This window comes from Penicillium soppii (genome assembly GCF_028829465.1).
Source record: "Penicillium soppii strain IBT 18220 chromosome Unknown utg000006l, whole genome shotgun sequence".
NCBI lineage: Eukaryota > Fungi > Ascomycota > Eurotiomycetes > Eurotiales > Aspergillaceae > Penicillium > Penicillium soppii.
The window spans coordinates 150646-164469 of record NW_026643236.1 but is presented as its reverse complement, the minus strand read 5'-3'; the positions used below and the strand labels follow the sequence as shown (position 1 = coordinate 164469).

At 48.4% G+C, this 13824-nt stretch overlaps 6 protein-coding genes across 6 annotated transcripts; 5 read left to right on the top strand and 1 right to left on the bottom strand.

The window, feature by feature from the left end:
* Positions 1–241: 241 nt before the first annotated feature.
* Positions 242–903, top strand: N7529_007421 (uncharacterized protein; the record flags this gene model as incomplete). The annotated part of the gene is made up of 2 exons (XM_057242948.1): positions 242–256; positions 319–903. The coding sequence occupies 2 exons, from the start codon at positions 242–244 to the stop codon at positions 901–903; spliced, it is 600 nt and encodes a 199-aa protein (XP_057094486.1).
* A 575-nt stretch (positions 904–1478) lies between these two features.
* N7529_007420 (putative aminotransferase) lies at positions 1479–3070 on the top strand (the record flags this gene model as incomplete). Its single annotated transcript, XM_057242947.1, has 7 exons — positions 1479–1560; positions 1629–1662; positions 1727–1856; positions 1930–2250; positions 2311–2388; positions 2455–2962; positions 3015–3070. 7 exons carry the CDS (start codon positions 1479–1481, stop codon positions 3068–3070), a joined length of 1209 nt encoding a protein of 402 aa, XP_057094485.1.
* A 1922-nt stretch (positions 3071–4992) lies between these two features.
* Positions 4993–7123, top strand: N7529_007419 (putative G1/S-specific cyclin Pcl5; the record flags this gene model as incomplete). Its single annotated transcript, XM_057242946.1, has 2 exons — positions 4993–5431; positions 5505–7123. 2 exons carry the CDS (start codon positions 4993–4995, stop codon positions 7121–7123), a joined length of 2058 nt encoding a protein of 685 aa, XP_057094484.1.
* Positions 7124–8434: 1311 nt separating this feature from the next.
* Positions 8435–9286, top strand: N7529_007418 (uncharacterized protein; the record flags this gene model as incomplete). Its single annotated transcript, XM_057242945.1, has 1 exon — positions 8435–9286. One exon carries the CDS (start codon positions 8435–8437, stop codon positions 9284–9286), a length of 852 nt encoding a protein of 283 aa, XP_057094483.1.
* Positions 9287–9722: 436 nt separating this feature from the next.
* Positions 9723–11457, top strand: N7529_007417 (nucleobase cation symporter-1 family protein; the record flags this gene model as incomplete). The annotated part of the gene is made up of 2 exons (XM_057242944.1): positions 9723–9864; positions 9920–11457. The coding sequence occupies 2 exons, from the start codon at positions 9723–9725 to the stop codon at positions 11455–11457; spliced, it is 1680 nt and encodes a 559-aa protein (XP_057094482.1).
* Positions 11458–11897: 440 nt separating this feature from the next.
* On the bottom strand, positions 11898–13034 carry N7529_007416 (IPI1/TEX10 family protein; the record flags this gene model as incomplete). The annotated part of the gene is made up of 3 exons (XM_057242943.1): positions 11898–12811; positions 12863–12935; positions 12987–13034. The coding sequence occupies 3 exons, from the start codon at positions 13032–13034 to the stop codon at positions 11898–11900; spliced, it is 1035 nt and encodes a 344-aa protein (XP_057094481.1).
* Between the last annotated feature and the right edge of the window lie 790 nt (positions 13035–13824).

The following is a 13824-nucleotide window of genomic DNA, read 5'->3' as shown; positions in this document are numbered from 1 at the left end:
CATGGCCATTTGTTGGCGATCAACTTGAATTGTTTACTTTTTCCCATTTCGATGCTTAGTCATTTCAATATTTTGAAGAGAAGAGAGAAACACTGTAGTTGTTCCTGAACTTAAGTGTTGCGATAATTGAGTTCCTAGCGAGAAAACATTCAATTGCAGAGTATATGCTTCGAGAACCTCTGAGCCCCTGATTATAACATCCAACACCCATCACATACCGCTCTTCACATTCCCCGCAAGCATGGCGAACTCAACAGTAAGTCAAAGTCTACTCTTGTACATTTCTACATTGAAACCAAATAAACTTACACTCCCAAGCGCACACAACAGGTTCCCCAGCATGTCACCGCGCTGCTCTCCCACCTCACCTCCCGCCCAGGTGTGCAATCCACATTGATTCTATCCCGCAAGGATGGATCGATCATCCAAAGCACAGGACAATTAGCACAATCAGCTGAAGAAAATACCACCTCTCGCACCTCACACATCCCCTCCACGGACTCGACTCCTCTTTCCGCTACACAGCCCTCCGATTCATCCCCTGCCTCCCCCGCCCTCACACAACCATACCAACCCTCCCAAGCTGAGACTCTAGCTGCCCACATCTTTGCATTCGTTTCTAGTGCCTCCGCACTCGGAGTTTCGCTATCGCGACCTGGACCTGCCACGCAGCGACCCGGTGACAGCCATTTGGATGTGAACTACGATTATGGGAATGAGGCTGGTACGGCGCGTGAGGACCGGGACGACGGCTTTGATCGCGAAGAGGATGGTGAGGTGAAGTTGTTGAGAATGCGCACAAAGAAACATGAGATTGTCGTCGTACCGGACCGGAAGTACTTGCTGTGTGTTGTGCATGATGCTTCTCCTGGAGGGCCTGGGGCGACGGGCTCGCGCCGATGATGGAATAATACTCGATAACTCGATACTCGACCTTGTGAATACGATTCCTGGCTAGTGACATTTCTCGGTGTTTTTTTTTTCTTCTTTCTTTCTGTCTTATGTTTGTACGGAGGATTGTTGGCTTTGGATTTCATGCATATACCCAATGGAAGCAGACTCGTCGCATTTAAAACAACCCCTTTGATCTACTTTGTAAAGCTGCTAGGTGGCATTTACAAACGAAGGGATGTCTAATTATGACGTTGTATCAGAGTTCTGCTCCCTACTACTCTATGAGAAAGGTGCTGCGGGCAGCATCAATCATATCCCAACAGAGATACCACCCCACCGATTTGTGTGGATTTTCGCTGATCGCAAGCTCTAGAGTCGGCTAATCACTCAATGTAACCAGGCTTGACATGAAATGGTATCGAATTAGCCAGAGAACGGAGCAAATCCGGTACTAACAGGTCCACCGTCTACCCCTCTCGGCTGAGTAAAGACCGATATCAACCTGAAACCCCTTTGTAAATATCCTGCAACATTTAAGCATCCAAACGTCTATCTCATTTCATCAAGCAAGTTTAATAACCACCATGGCCAACGTTCTCGATGTAACCACAGCTCGCTCTCGCTTCCCTGCTCTCCAACAGGAGCAGGTGTATATGGATAACGCTGGTAGGTGGGATACGAGACCTCCACTTGCTCGTCTAATAGCTTCGCAGTAGCTGACAAGTGAGATACAGGAGGCAGCCAAGTCCTCGATACTGTAGCTGATTCGTAAGTTCAGTTAATACCCGTACCGCCATGTTATATATATTACTATCTACTAAATCGGCGCCAGCATCCGCTCCTACTTGCTAAACACAAACGTCCAGCTTGGGGCTACTTACAAAACATCTCAAACTTCGACCAATGCATACTCAAACGCATACAATGTGGCCGCTGGGTTCATCAATGCTACGTCCGAGGAGGTACATTCATTATCCAAGATGTCTTTCTACATCGATATCGGATGTCAGAATCAAACAATTAACTCGTAACTAGATCAGTATCGGTGTCTCAACCACCCAACTGCTGCATAATCTCTCCACAGCCCTAAAGTTCCAGCCTGGCGATGAATTAGTCCTGTCCAAGCTGAACCATGAGGCAAACACCGCCCCATGGGTCCAAGTAGCTGAACGATTGGGCTTAACTGTCAAGTGGTGGGCTGCTGCCGACCCAAAGAATCCGATCTGCGATCCAATCGAGTTGAGGTCCCTACTCTCCAACAAGACTAGACTTGTGGCATGCCCTCATGCTTCCAATATCACCGGAACTATTAGCCCCATTCGCGATATTGCAGATGCTCTTCATGCCTACCCTCGCGTGAGTTATTGCAATGCCGTTTTTGTGCCCTACGGAACCCATTAATGTCGATCTGTTTAGGCCCTTCTGTGTGTGGATGGAGTGGCCCTTGCGCCGCACCGTCAGGTTGACGTGAAAGCGTTGGACGTGGACTTCTATGTAAGTTAATCTCACCTGATGTTTGACCAACTCATTCGAAGTACTGACACCGATCTTTCCACGTAGGCATTTTCGTGGTACAAGGTGTACGGACCACATCTGGCGCAATTATATGCCTCGTCACGCGTCCATGAGCAGATCCAGTCACTGGGTCATTTCTTTAAGCCCACTCATACTCTCGACCTGAAGCTCAATCTGGCTTCGGCCAATTATGAACTCACTCAGAGCATTCCCCAGGTTGTGGAGTACTTCGGCTCCGATCCTAACTCAACCTGGGCCCAAATGGCCCAGCACGAGGAGCGCTTGCAGAAGATCCTGCTGCAGTTCTTGACTTCGGATAACCGGGTGACCGTTATCGGTGAGCCCTCGGCAAGCAAGGAGCTACGCGTGCCGGTTATTAGTTTTGTCGTGCAGGGATTTGGCAGCCAACGCATTGTGGAGGAGGTTGAGCGTCGATCGGCGTTTGGGTTCCGCAGTGGTCATATGTACAGCCACCGGCTGCTGGCCGACGTGTGTGGGTTGACCGATGTGGAGGATGGAGTGGTGCGGGTCAGTTTCCTGCATTATAACACCGGTGAGTGGATGTTTCGATGGGGTTCGTTAGCGATAACTAATGATTAGAACAGAGACCGAGGTATGTAGACTGGTAGAACTGCTACGAGAGGTGCTTGCATCGCAGTAGAATTAGTTCATATTTTTTCTTTGTTGTAGCCAATAGCTAGAAATAGTAGAAGTAACTACATACATACAATTATGCTTCCGGTTTTCCGGTGAAGAGACTTTTGTCCTAAGAACTCTCCCTTCGGGATTTACTTAGGTGTTTCGCTCCCCTCCTTATATTGTCATCACGTTGTCCTTTTTTCACCAGTATCCGTGTATCTTGACACGAAGATGAAGATTCTCGAAAATGATCCACTCGAAGCCTGAGTCTCAGCCTAAGACTGAGGTCATATGAGACCCGAGGTTCCCCAGGTAGGCTGCAGGCAACCCCAACCAGACGGACGATCCCATAATGAACCAAATAATGAACCAATTAGCATCGAGATAATAGCGGAATAAGAGAAAATGCTAGAATAATAGGCATAATAGGCATAAAACGCATAGAAGTGGAGAAAAAGCTAACATAGTCTACCAGGTTAGGGATTGGTCAGGGCCGGGAACAGCGTGGCAAAGTGGCTGTATGACTCAAGATTTGATTCTTTATATTCGTACATGGGTATATTACATTGAAATTAGAGAGAGTATAAGGGATATATTTATAATATGTAATGAAAAATAGCTCTTTATATATAGTTAGATAGATAGATAGAGCCTTGAAATACATATATTGTATTTAATAGGCTACACAATTGATAGGGTGTCACTGCATGATCGGGTCAATTAATGCCTTTACGCCTGAACATTGTTGGGTATTATTTTTATATCTAGTAACCAGTAAGATAGATAGAAACAAAAACAATAAGATAATAGAATAGAATAGAGATATAAAAATGAGAATATGATAAAAAATCAGAGTATATAACATATATAACAAGCAAAATCACCTGTAGTGAGTCACTGTCGTACCACTCCTATCTCGGAAAGACTTCTTCGCGCGCCGCATCCGGGTTTCCCCCTCTCCCTTTTCCCTTTTCCTCTTCATATCAGAAGAAACAGAGAGTCATAGCCTCCTATCTCCTGATATTATAAAACATAGAGAAGTAGAATCTTGGAGTATTTCATTATATTCTTCTATTCTATTTCTGGTTCTTCTGAGCCCCCCGGTGAAATCCGCCACTTCGCCACAGTGTGACTTTTGATTCTTCATTAAACTTGTCCTCTTTTTTTTTGCCTCCTCTTAGTCAAATTGTCAAACAGATTTTGAAAAAAAAGAAGAGTCATAGGTAAGAAACGGATAAAGCATCATCTTCCCCCCATATTCTATCTTCTCTCTGACTCTTTCGCTGACACAGGCTTCTTTCGCCCCCAGCCTTCCCGACTCTCTCCCCCCCCCATCTGCCTAGTCTAGTCTCCAACGACTGCCTTGTTCAAGTAGCCACCAACTTGGTTCTGCCTGTTCATGGTCTCTAGTTGGATGTCTTGATATAATCTTTTCCCCATCACAAGACCTGTTCAAAATGTACCCTATTGTTTCTTCCGACCCGATCGCCAGTGTTGCTGTTACCGACCTCTGCATCGTCACCGTCTTTGGCATCTAAATCAACTTCAACGCAGAAAGAGTCATACTTTGCCACGTGCCCTTGCTTGGTTTTATTTCTTATATCAAAAAAGCACTTGGTTTGATCGGATCGTGAAATACGTTTCTTCTTGTCTTTATAATCCTTTGCCTTTGCCCTTTGCCATCATTACCCGGTGGTTCCCGCTTATTGTCCTCACTTCTTTTTTTTATACCTCTTTTATACGTCTCGGTTATCAACCTGGCGATTCTCTTTTAAAGGTCTGCCGTCGCCTACGTTCGCAAAAGACGGCTTCTGTCTCCTCGGCCCTCGTTCCCGGTTCCCTCCTAACGGTATCTTGACAACTTTATAACGCTTCCCATAATCGGACCATCTCTCGCCTCTATTCCGATCCCGCTTTCTTTTCATCTGAACAACTCCTGTCCATATGAACTCTACAGCACCTTCGGATATGTCAAGGATGGACGTCTTGGGGTTGAACCTCTCAAACCCAAGTTCACAATTGACAGCGTCTCATAACGCTCACCCTTATGCTTCATCGATCTCCTCCTCCGCTTCCTCCTCTTCTTCCTCTGTCTTCTCTCTCGATTGCGTCTCATCCAGTGCGATATCTTCGACGTCGACCAACCCAGTTGATGTGATTTGGGAGAATGAAGGCAATGGTCAGGGAAGGAATACCAATGGAGCTTATCCTCAGGCTATGGCCCAGGGATCGGCTCCCAAGGTGGACGGTGTAGTGCCATCCGAGTTGCGAACGCACCCTCGGCGCACTAACAGTTATGCTTCTAGCGCCCCAAGCGCACGCCCTCCGCCATGTCTGCTACGGCAGTCGGAACGGAAGGTGAACTTCGTCGATAACCTCGTCGGTAAGTCTTGAACAGGACCACTTTCGGAGATACGTCTTGTACACTCGGCTAAACATACATCCCTTCCCAAAAGACACCGCATCACAGATCGTTGAGACCATTTGGCCCCTCTCCGCCGCGGCATCGCGCAGTGATGCCGCGACCGGATCGAAAGGGGTTCTTCCCCTCCGCACCTTTATCCAGGAAACACTTCGCCGCTCGCGTACTAGTTACAGTACCTTGCAGGTGGCCTTGTATTATTTGATTAAAATAAAGCCTCACGTCCCTACACATGACTTCACAAAGGAGCAGCCTCGGGATCATTCGCTATTGCGGGCGATGCAGTGTGGGCGTCGGATGTTTCTGGCGGCACTGATCCTCGCTTCGAAATATTTGCAGGACCGCAACTACTCCGCTCGCGCCTGGAGCAAGATCTCTGGCCTCAACACTCTTGAGATCAACCAGAATGAGCTCATGTTCCTCAAGGCCGTCGGATGGCGCCTGCATATTGACGAGGCGACTTTCCAGCGCTGGACAGATCTCGTCTTGAAGTTGACCCCTGGTGCCGGTGGCCCCCCGGTCGCTGAAGGTCAGTGCTGGCAGACTGTTCTCCCCAGACTCTCTCCTGAACTGGAATTTGTAGAGTCCGAGCCTCTGACCCCGGCCTCGGCTATGGGTGGTACTGAGCTCGATTTGTCGGAGTCCCCATCGCCTCGGAGTATGCCGAGAAACGAGTCGATCCGCTCCCGGGACCAAACCCCAGCCTGTCCTCGGAGTCTTCCACGGACCTTGGAGCCGACTCCGCGCATGGACTTCTCCAATTTGGCTATGCCCGGTATCCCGCGGCCTACGATGCTTCCTACGCCTCAGATGACCCCCCAGTCACAGGTGGCCTCTACTCCTGCTGTGAGTATGGCTGCCTACAACCGCCGCCCTTCCATCTGTACGGCCATGTCCCAGGCGCAGAATGCTTGCATGGCGCGATCGACCCTCGATCAGCGCCCGCCTATGTCTTTCTGCCCCAGGACCCAGTCGTTCGATGGTTTCCCGGCTGCGGTTCGTCGGTCATCTTTGGCTCGCTCGAGCTCTTCAGCCTCGTCGCCAGATTCGATGGTCTCGGATGTGTCTACCTTGTCTTCTCGCTCTTCGCGGTCGTCATCAGTCTCCTCCAACGCCTCGGGCATCTCTGGCTCAGCTCCTGCTCGCTTGGCCGTCAAGGCGACTTTGCGATGCACAAGCAACTCACTCAAGGAGTCACGGAAGACTTTGGCTATTGCCTCTCCAATCGACGAGAGTTCTCTGGTCGGTGTCTACGGCTCTCCCGAGTATCCAAGTTCCATGACATCTTCCGTCCCAGACCTGTCCAATTTCACCCTGGACTCCAGCCTGAGCGAAGCTGCTCAAAGTCTCTGCGAACTTTCCGGTGCGACCCCCGAACGGCGCCAGTGCCGGAAACGTGGACGGACTGGTTCCGACGACTTATTGCTTCAAAACCATGTGCGTCACCTGATCAACCTCGGAGCCTCTGGAGACTCTTCCGTGTTGCCTGATGGACAATTACCACACTCGTTTATGTCACATGTGAACTCTATTGCACCCATACGAACTAGTCCAGTCTCCGGACCAGCAGGCATGAAGCGTGCCTGCTGTGGCAGTGAAGCACGCAAGGTCGCTCTAAATCCGAGCCTCCGGGTTGCGGAATACTTGAATTGAATTGCGATTTATTAGCGGATCTCTATATTTCCTTTTGTGTGACAAAAAGAAAAAGTCCGTCGTTTATTTGTTATTTACTTCCAGCGACCCTACCCGGAAGTGTTCTTGTACATAATTCTATTTTCTTGGGCACTGGGTCGCTGGAATTTGGGCGTTTGATTCCCTCGGGTGTACGATGAGGTGATGACTGGCATGTCTTCTACCATCGTGCAACTTTTCTCTCACTTTTTTTACCCTTTTATTATTAGTATGGAGTGAGGTTGGCATGGGGTTGGTCTTTTGTTTTTCGATACCTGTATCAACTTTTCTATCTAGTATCCCAACCCAGATAGGAAATACAGCCAATACTTAACAGCGATATCGGTCCTCGTAATCATGGATAGCCGCTTTGTTTCCATGGCTTTGCTGGTGACTCATTTAGGCGTCAGCCGTGCCACTGGTGGCGACTTGTGGCGGTGCAATGTCAAGCCTCAAATGTAGGCAGCCCACCAGTACCCACGAAGACATGTACACTTGGAGAAGTACTCCAAGGTTCAGAAGAGGGTTGAGAAATCGTATGATATGTCTTTTTAAGTTGTCATCACCAGCCCAACAAACTCAAATTTTTTGATATTCATTTTATAGATGATGTTAGGACCGAAGCTTTCAGCCACTATGTTGGCTCGGTTAGATGTAAGACCAACACTAGAATATTTGAAACGCGAAAAGGAAAACCTCGAATTGACCAAAAAGTCCTGGATATGAATATAGAATACTGAAATAATGGAATGACACGAAAAGGTGTGAACTGCATCTTCCATAAGCTTGTAGCTCATCAATTGTCTTTGAAGTATGGCATGACCGGTACACATGCCATGGATGCCGCGAGAACATTGCACCACAAAACCATATAACATATGATTTAGTGTATAAGCGCTTTGCCAACATATTTGGTAACATACGCGAGCATCCCGAGGTCGGGTGATAACAGTGCTGTGCCGTTTTGGTGTAAAGGAATGTAAAAACCGTACTATTGATGGACCCTGATATTTCCCTAATTGACTACTTAGCACGAGTTAGACTGGATACTTTGAACAATTCTAATTTAACAAAAAATCAGTACATAACTTATGACTCGCTTCTCAAGGCTATATACTTGAGGATCAGGTGACTGACTAGATCAGATAAGATTGTCTATCAGATGATCGATGCCCGCGTCTCTCCGCATCTCCGGTTTCGACCTGCATTTTTCTGCCTTTTCTCTTCTCCCTGTTCTCTGTTGTTTATGAAACCACTCTATTTGATGGTCGCTTCTATAGCTGAACAACAATCATGATGGTTTCTCATCCGACCTCTCTTCTCACCGGCGTTCTCGCCCTTCTTTCACCCCTCACGGCCCACAGTTTCGTTATTCCTCCTTCTGAGAATCTCCAGGCTTTTGTTGGACAAGCCCAGACCTTGAATCCAAGTCTGGAATCTGCTTCCATTGAAAATGAAGGCTTCAGCCGCCCCTCGTGGTTCACTTCTACTCTGATGGCTCGCCGCCTTCTCGCTTTGTCTCCCTCTGGCGTCATCTCGACCACCTTTCCAGACTCGGTTCCTCCCTCTGCACATGCTCCTTCTGATGTTGCTGGAATTTCTATCGGTCTCCGCGAGTACATCGCCGACTGTGATGGCTCCCTTCCTTCCGACCTGTCCCATGACGACAACGGTGATCCGACGATCCTTGGACTTCGCATTGGAACTACGTTCAAGAATATCGCTGCAGGGTCAAATCTGAGCCTCCAGATCGACTGGTGGGATCATATCAATGAAGCTGGTTCAGTTTACCCTGGTTTGCCTCCAAGCTTGGCTGCCCTGCCTCGCGTAACCCTCTTCGGATACTTGGACAACTTGCCCTCTCCGCTCCCCGATGACGCAGCTGCCGCACTCGAGCAATGTTTTCTTGAGCCCCATCCAGATGCAAAGGTCTGGTTGCCTGGTGCTTCTTACTCGCCCCATGCCAGTTTCTGGGCGCGGCTAGTGGTGACCCATGCATACTGGATTGGTGGATTTGGCGATGTGCAGCAAATTGGGTGGATCAATCTCACTGAATGGCAGGGGATCCGACCACACGGCAGTGTTGCAGGCGTAGGCGATGGACGAGGATGGCAGGATGTCCGTCTTCCTGGGGAGAAACCGTAGAGGGGGGTGTATTAGCGATATACAAGTCATGACATGGGCAATTAAATTTGTAATCATTATACCACTCGTTTAGTTATCTATTTATATGAATGGCTAGGTCAATCATATGAACATATGAACTCTTTGACCCTCGACTGTTTTGGATATCCCGAGGCCAACATCTCATTCGTTGCGCTTATCATTTGAGCTTATCATCTTATCATCTTATCATCCTGCAGCAAAGACAAAGTCGGGGTAGAACGCGAAAAGAGAGAGACACTGCATTCTTTTACTTTTCTTTTTCTTTTAATCCCCTTGTATGTCTTGCTTCACCAATAAATTTGCATACTGGGATTGCCACCTTGCGTGACATTCTGCAACGTACGAGGTTCTAACTTTACCCGTGGGCATCTCGAGGATCTAAACGTCATTACTTACTGCTCCAACCCCTTCAATCATGAAGATACGCATTCCTAGGCCTCGCCTACGAGTTTTGCAGGGAGAGTCTGCATTTGCATCAGGTAATGCACGGTGGACAAATATTGATCTTGACCCGATCGCCAAAGATCGTCGTAAATGGGCTGCATCCAGTCTTATAGGTAAGCTTATCTTGAACGGTGTGGTCTACATAGAGTCTAATAAAACAATTCGAAGCATATTGGATCTCAGATGCCTTCAATGCGGCCACCTGGCAATTTGCCAGTAGTATTATTGCCGTTGGACTCACGTACCGTGAAGCGCTGGGGATCGTCGCCTTGTCCTTCTTCATCATGTCCTTTGTTATCGCTGCCAATGGTGCTGTCGGCGCCATATACCATGTTCCATTCCCCGTCATTGCCCGTGCTAGCTGGGGATTCTGGGGCTCGTATGTTGCTATCATATCACGGGTCATCCTTGCTATCTTTTGGTTCGCGATTCAAAATGTGAATGGTGGCAATGCTGTCCGCGTCATGATTGGTGCTATCTGGCCCAGTTACTTGAATCTGCCAAACGGGATTCCCGAGTCACAGGGTATTACAACCAACGGTATGATCGGGTTCTTTATCTTTTGGGTGGCCCAGATCCCGTTCCTGTGCATGCATCCCAACCGATTACGTTGGTTGTTCACAGTGAAATCTGTGCTGGTTCCTATTGCCTGGATTGCCATTTTGATATGGGCCTTTGTCGCCGAAAAAGGTGGCGGTGGTGTGTTTTCGAAACAGACCTCAACGGTATCCGGCTCGAAGTATAGCTGGCTGTTTTTGGCCAACATGACATCGGTCCTCGGCAATTACGCAACATTGTCAGTGAACCAGTCTGATTTCTCTCGCTACTCGCGCGTCAGTCCCCGCTGGCAACTACTCTATGTTCCAATGCTACCCATTGTGTTCACTTTCATCTCCTTCATCGGTATTGCCGCCTCATCTGCAGGCCAAACCCACTACAACCTATCTTCCATCCCATGGGACCCAACGGTCTTGATTAGCTACTGGCCTAATCGTGCTTGTCGGTTTTTCGGCGCTTTTTCCTTTGCACTGGCTTCCCTAGGCGTGAACATCTCGGCCAATTCACTCTCCGCCGCTAATGATTTCACTGCACTGGCACCGCAGTATATCAACATCCGCCGTGGCCAAATCTTGTGCGCCCTGTTATCGTGGTGTCTTGTGCCTTGGAAGATCCTCGAGTCAGCAGGTAATTTCCTTACTTTTATGTCTGCTTACGCCATCTTTCTGGGTCCTATTGCTTCCATCATGCTCTTTGACTATTGGGTCGTCAACCGTCGTCGCTATGACACCCTTGCCTTGTATCAGCCCAAAAACCCGATCTATCGCTATGCCTTTGAAGTGCCAGGTCTCCCGGGCAAGAGCGTGTCTGGTGTGAACTGGCGCGCTATTGTGGCATTTCTTGTTGGCGTTATACCGAGTCTGCCTGGCTTGATTAACTCGGTCAATGCGAGGATAGATGTCGGGGTCGGTGAGCATCCATATCAGTTTGGCTGGCTACTCGGCTTCGTCGCGACAACTATTGTGTATTTGCTGTTGTCATGGATCTTTCCTGCTTTGGAGTCTCGGGTTGACCGTGCGGTTCTGCCTGACGAAGTCTACGAGGAGAGAGACACGGTAGTGGAAGGCCTGGAAGCAGATGATTCAGACAGGAAGGAAGTGAGGTCAGATGCACATGAAAAATCCCTGGATGTAGAAAAGGTTGCCTAGCGTTGTTGGCTATTATGTTCTTCCTTGGGGTTGTGATGGAATGTCTATATAATTGTCTCGGATTATAAATCGTGGTTCTTTTACGTTTTCATGTGTTCAATGACTGTAAAATTGGGTATCTATGACTCTATTTTTGAGGGTTCGTCTCAAGGCTCTGACCAAAAGTATTGGTATACACGCCTCACTCTACCTCAAGAGGGCGCAAGCCCACAGTCATCCTGTCACCATTTCATGTCGGTGAGTTGTAGGATCGGTCCCAACTGCAGCAGAGTAGAGGCCGTTGGATGAATGCAAACACTATGTTTGAAGTCAGGGCCAGCTTGGATTAAATACGCAATCTGCTCGTGCCTTTTTGGGCGAGATGTGCGAAGGTTGAAGATCAGATCGTGATACCATTATCGCAAATGTATTTGTTTGCTCGTGAGCCTGCACTGGATTATTCATGGCCCTGGTCCGTACGCAACTGCGTGTTTCAAGACTTTGCTTACGCCCGAAGACGCGCGACCCAATTCGCCACCTTCTTCTCTGGCACTCTTGAGCCCGCGCTCCATGGCTGGATGGAAACGCGACGAGAATACACGGAACCGATCTTCGCGGGTCTCGTACATCTCTCCCTCCTCGTCACGCGGCTGTCCAAACAAGTTCAGATACGCGAACGGAGTAGAAGAGTCAGAGATCATATGGTGAGCTGTCTGACAAAGCGGGAAGGGCCACGAAGGACTTTCGTCATCATCAGACATCTCACTATCGGCATTGCCAGTAGAAGGCTTTCCAATACCTGCTTCCAAAAACTCGGAAAGGACTCCGAGTGTTTTGACCATGGGTTTGCCCTGGCTACCAGACTTTCCGAATGAAGCTCGGTTGGAAGACCACCGTGAAGACTCTTCCGTGTGCCAGCCCAGGACGGATAAAAAGCAGTTGAGGGTTTTGATCCATCCTCCTGCGCAGGAAACCGTTGACTCTCCCGCTGCTTCGACCATCCATGACAGAATTTCCACGGCGGAGACGCGGATGTCCGCTGCAAGGTGGGTCATTCCAGCGCGGACATATGGCAGGAGTTGTCCCACATGGTCCTCCACATCACCCTGTGGGAGGGTCTTCAAGAGCTTGAGGAGCTGGGTCCGTACATTGGCAGATCCATCGAGGATGAGCGGAAGCAGGGATGGTAAGATGACACTGACTGGTTGCGGCAAAGGTGAATTTACTGGCCGAGAGGATATTGATGTGGTCAGATAAGCAAGCGAGTCGCGTCTTTGGCTGTCCGATTTAGCGGAGAGAAGAGATAGGTTATGCGTGAATGTGGCATTAGAGGTCGGGGCGGCAAGGTGGAGGGATTGTTGGGTAAGAACAATTGCTAATTGCTGTTAGTTATAGATCAACCCAGTCGGATAAGTTGCAAACATACACTTTGACTTGAAGGTTGTGTCCGTGTAGTTGTCAGGCTTCGCTTTAGTCTTGCCAACCTTGAGTTTGGGTTTCTGCATGAATTAGTGGGCCGGTTGAGAGAAATCAGATCTTATGGTTCTAACCTGGAAGTCCTTCTTCTTCTCCTTCTTTCTTTTAGAGCTGGAACCCATGATTGTGGTGTTAATTGAATGTTGAAGATATGCCGTCGGCGATTCTTTTTTTCGCTGATTATCACACGTGATTTTATCAGTTTGTGCCTGAGGCGTGAAGTATCCCGAAAGGGAAGTATATATCGAAGAATCAAAACGAATGACTCTGGCACAAATTTATTGCAGTTACCTAGGTACTCATGTAGCATATATGATACTACTCGGTAGAATTCCGAAGGTGATATGCGGCTGGTTTGTGAAAATACATTGGCTGTTGATCAAACCCTCCCGAATAGCCCAGGAAACATATATATTCTAGTCTTGGGGTCTATCTTGTGTGCCTCCATTGTTCAGCGTTTTAGCAGGGACCTGTCAAGAAGCCAACAAACTAATTCAACTTGCACCTATACCATCTCGTTAGCGAAGAGTGTGGAATATCTGCTATGACCATCAACTCACCACGAGATCCTCCTCCGAGGGCCTTGGCTACCGTCTCCTTTGCAGACTGAAGAAGAGACTTTTCATTCTCTAATTAGCTGATGTTTGAGTAGTATCCGTTGCTCAAATGGTTATTGTGTCATTGACTGTAGATGATACTCACCCGGTTGGAGTTAATTGGCGATCTTTTCGTGTACTCCGCTGGCAGACTTACTCACAGGACCAGTCGGTAGTATTCGTTTTGGTGGTGATATGCTCGGAAGCTTCTGCTAAGTGTGAGCCGGGCTCTGCGTTACCTATGGATATTGTGGTGATAGTGACTACTGACCATCAGTCGACGCAATGTCACCCTGTTGTAATTCATGAGCATCAT